Here is a 4,663-nt window from a genome sequence, read left to right on the forward strand (position 1 = left end):
TTTAAGAATTTAGGAATAATACGCAAAAAAAAAAATTAAAGGTAATTTGATCTATCCAAATCAATATTTTTAAATAAATCATTTGTATAAAATAAACTGATTTTTTTTAAACTAAATGGTAACCTGTATCAGCCATTCAAAATTAATTTCATGTAAAGTTGATTTGTAAGTAAATTTTCACCTTCAAATATAATTTTATATCTTTATATTTCTATTTTAATGTCCTGTGCCTATAAATAAATGGTTTTTCAATTATCTCATGTCAATTATAATACAAGAAACGATCAAATGCGAAAAATAAAGTGCTGTTTCTTTCACGTTTCTCGTGTCTTTTACTTCAACGTATTTTATTTTATTCAACTTGTTCAAATCCGCATGCATTTTATATGTTATTTACCACGCGAGTTCTCTCTATTGAGATTACTACACACCATGATTAATCAATTATTATCATCATCAATATTCAGTTTTTGTTTGTTTCTTGGGAAGTTGGTAGTAATAATTAATATCTAAGCTAGTACTATTGAAAACGTTGAAAGAGCTCACTATTTGACCCATGCAGCTGCTTTGTTTCTTTTTGGAAAAAACAAAAAAAAAAATTAAAGAGGGAAATGATAAAAGCACGCAACATTTTCCTTTCCTTAATGCATATATTCACCTTCCATACGCAAAGGACACAAATTCCTAATTGTTCACATCTTACCGAAACCTTTGCACCTTTCTCTTTTCAGTGTGTTCTAAACTATATTTAATTTTCAGTATTTAACAAAAGGAAAAGTATAGGGTACAACATATTATTTGTCAACTTATTGTCAATAATAATTAATTATTATATTTTAAACACATATATAAAAAAATTCATCCAAAAAATATATTTATAAAGACACTTCTATTAAATATAATAATAAAAAAAATTTATTAGGCATATCCATGAAGATACTTCCATTAAACACAGTTATAAATAAGAATTAATAGAAGTTGGCAGAAATACTGTTCGTAACGTAGCGAAATAGTTAACAAAAACAATCTTTGAAGCCTCGTCATGCACACTCTCATGTATATCCATATATATGACCAATAAAGAATATTATACACGTTTAGTTTGCTTTTATTCATACTTTCTTCCTTTTAAAAACATTGGCTACATACTTTATAAACTAGCCTATAGTTTTTATTATGCTTTCCTCGTCTTCAATTTTATCTAGAAAATAAAACGAAACAATAATTATATTATAAAACTTTGTAATAGTTAAATTAGAGAGAAAAGAAATACTCATCATATTCTAAACATACAATAGTAATTCTCATAATTGTCTCCTTTTTTTCCCTTAGTTATTAAGCTAAAGTTCCGAAGATACTGAAATTAAAAAACTATAATACAACAATGATTGGTGAATGTCAAAATAAAGCAGTGGTTATTTGCACTCAAGCATATGAACAGCGAATCAATGATAATGGGGCTGCAAAGTCATTTGAAGAAGGATGAATAGCGTATGTATGTGGAGCTAGCAATAGATAAAATAAATAAATAAATAAATAAAGGAATAAATGTGTATAAGAAGTGAAGACCGTATTTGGAGGAACCGACTTTGACAACACGACACGCACGGCATATTTAGGATTATTGATTCAGACTCCTCCAAGCTAAGTCACAAAGGCTTGCAATATGGCCACATAACGCGTAACGCTAATTAGGCATTCAAAATTATATAACATTATGTACTAGTTGCTTTGCTCACAACTCAATTAACGTAGCTTCCTTGAATGCATTATTAGTACACTGCACCGCACGTTGAAGCATTCCCCACACGTCTTGCCACATGGACTTAACTCAATTTACTGATTTCTATAGGGTAAAACTGGAGTTTAATTAATTAAGACATAATCTGATTAATTAGTAAAGTGTATGTGTATAGCATGTAGTGAAAAAGTACCTGTGGATACGTACCAAGAGTTGGAATTAATTAGTGGGTAGATAGATTTAATTTGCCAACCCAATAACAAGTGTCCTTATTAGCCACAAACTAAAGCAGTTGTGAATTCGGCATAATGATAACATGTGCATTAAAGCCACGAACCACATGGGAAGGTTTTCAGTTCAACCCACCTTACCTTATAACATGGACGATGTTGCATTGCACAACTAATTATATCTTCAACAAGTTGTTGTTGTTTGTTTTTAGACCTTTCATTATAATTAGTGTACCTTAACCTTACCTTGTTATTAAAAATTTAATTTCTCCTTACTTTAAACTAATAAATCTCCATCTAAAATATTTATGTGAGACCTAAATAGATAGCGAGGCTTTAATTTCAAATATGCTAAAATACTAAAACTCCTTTATATATGTACTGTTATTTAATTTCATAATTGAGACAGTACAGTTCATTTAGGGTGTCAAAATGTGAATTTTTAAACAAGAATATGTCCATCCCTGCTGTCCCTGCGTTGTTCACGCGGCATGCAGTGGATGTTTATGTGTCCAAAACATTTTGATTAGAAACTAAATGACCTTTAGTTAATCTAATAACCTTCATAATAATAACTCCATTTTGTTTGTCTCTAGGAAATAAAAGTACACTAGAAATTGGATATTATATGAAATATATATTAAAATATTAAATATTAATACATAGATTTAATGGTAAAAAAATGGTTAGATTGAATTGATGAGAGAAAGAGGCTAAGGTACAGTCCAAAAAGCAATGAAGAAATTTTGTCTGTACAGAGAAACATCAATGCATTGGTGCAGTAGAAACAAATTAAATCATATCCCCTGAAACTAAAATTCGAATTCTTCATCCATATCCGATCCCAAAAATAGAAAACAAAACGAAAAACCAAATAAAATAATCATGGCCGGAAACTAGTGAGTTGAAGAATTTGAATGAATCTGTGTGCGATCCATGTATATGTATATCTGTCCGTTCATATTCACAATCAAATTCAATCAATTAAGCAGAATCCGAATCCCTTCTGCTTAGTTCTGATCAGCGTCTTCAAACAAACGCGCCCTCTTCGCGGCGGCTACCGGCAGAGGGCTTTCCACTTCTTGCTCTTCAACCTTCTTCTTCTTGTTCTTTGTCTTCGCTTCGCTGACGTCATCAAGCCCCGCCGGCGACCAGTACTCGGTCAGGGGAGCAGGCAGGTTGAGGTCAAAGCCACGGAAGCTCTGGGAGGAGGCGCCGCCGCCCTCGGAAGATGCCACGGCGCTGCTATTTGGTGGCGGAGGCTGACACGTTTTCGCTGTTGACTGTGGCGGCGGCGGCGGCGGTGGTGTTGTTTTCAGAATTGGATGATTTGCGGTGGCTGGCCTTGTGTCCGCCGAGTGCTTGGTAAGAAGGGAAGGCCTTGTTACAGACGGTGCACCTGTGAGTAAGCTTGATAGGCGGCGGCGGCGACGGCGACGGCGACGATGAGGCTTCTTGTGGTTGCTGTGAAGATGAAGACTCTGTTTGTTCGTTCTTAAGAGTAGTGGCAGTGACCTTGTTGCCGCTGTGAGCTAACATGATGAGGCAGAGAGCAAGGTACTCTTCTTCGGTGGGAGGGTTCTCGAAACGCGGTCGTTTTGATCGCTTCCTCTTGGCCCACGGCTCACGCAGCTGATGAAGCTCTTCTTCTTCTTCTTCTTGATCTTGGAACTTGGCAATGAAAGGAGTGATTCCTGCAGCTGTAGGAGAATTCAGAGCCTCCAAAGCCATCTTTAATTTATTAACTACAGAGAGAGAGAGAGAGAAAAACAGAGTACGAACAGAGTAGTGTGTGTTGTATTGACTGGATGAGAAAAAAGTGTGCTCGGGGGTGTTTATATAGGAATATGAGTTGGTGACTCGGTGGTGAGTGTTTGAGTGTTGAGTAGTGGTGACTTGCTATCATACCAAAAGCAAAAGTCGGTCAACTAAAGCATATACACATATAGAGATTAGAGAGAGAGAGAGAAACTCATGAAGAAAACACCTCCCCATGACTTTTTCAAAGTCAAAACTATGCTACGTGATGCCCCTCTACTCTCCCTGCACTTTCTACCCTCTTCTTTTTTTTTTTTTTCTTTCTAATTTAATTTTATTAATGTGCAGTTGCCGTGCCATTAATTAATCCCGCACACGGTGAATGGTGGTTATGGTCATCATGCTCACTCTTATTGTGGGAATGTCAATGTGAATAATTGCCTACTCTTATCTCATCTAATCTTAATCTCATTCACTTTTCTTTCTTTCTCCGTGTAAAACACGATTTTCTATGGTCATAGTGTGTATGGTATTACGTATTAATTGCAATTTTCTAATTTCTATCCCCGAATTGGATAAGAAAAGGTCAAATTTTTATTCATGTTCTCTTTTTACCATTTCTGGTGGACTTCTAAATTCTAATTAGTACTTATTATTGCTAATTAATCTACTAGCTACTAGATAGTTTTGTTTTCTTTATTTCTAACTCCTTGATTATGGTTACTAATAATGCCAGCTCGGTCTTTTAAATGTCAACGAAAAATATCCTGACATTTTGGCAAGAATAATCCTATTATTCAGTATTATTATTATCATCATCTTCCTCACAATTTGCACATTCAACGCTAATTATAGTGGTTATACCTAATATTATTGGAATTAAAAAAAAGGGGAAAAAGGAAGAAAAGTAAACACAATTATTGAAACAAAAGTA

General features: G+C 34.4%; 1 protein-coding gene across 1 annotated transcript; it reads right to left on the reverse strand.

The window, feature by feature from the left end:
* On the reverse strand, nt 2,647–3,994 carry LOC107618861 (zinc finger protein ZAT10). Its single transcript, XM_021111156.1, is given in 2 exon segments — nt 2,647–3,222; nt 3,224–3,994. Coding segments are annotated over 2 exon segments (720 nt in total). The 5' UTR covers nt 3,703–3,994; the 3' UTR covers nt 2,647–2,981.

This window comes from Arachis ipaensis, chromosome B09 (genome assembly GCF_000816755.2).
Source record: "Arachis ipaensis cultivar K30076 chromosome B09, Araip1.1, whole genome shotgun sequence".
Classification (NCBI taxonomy): domain Eukaryota; kingdom Viridiplantae; phylum Streptophyta; class Magnoliopsida; order Fabales; family Fabaceae; genus Arachis; species Arachis ipaensis.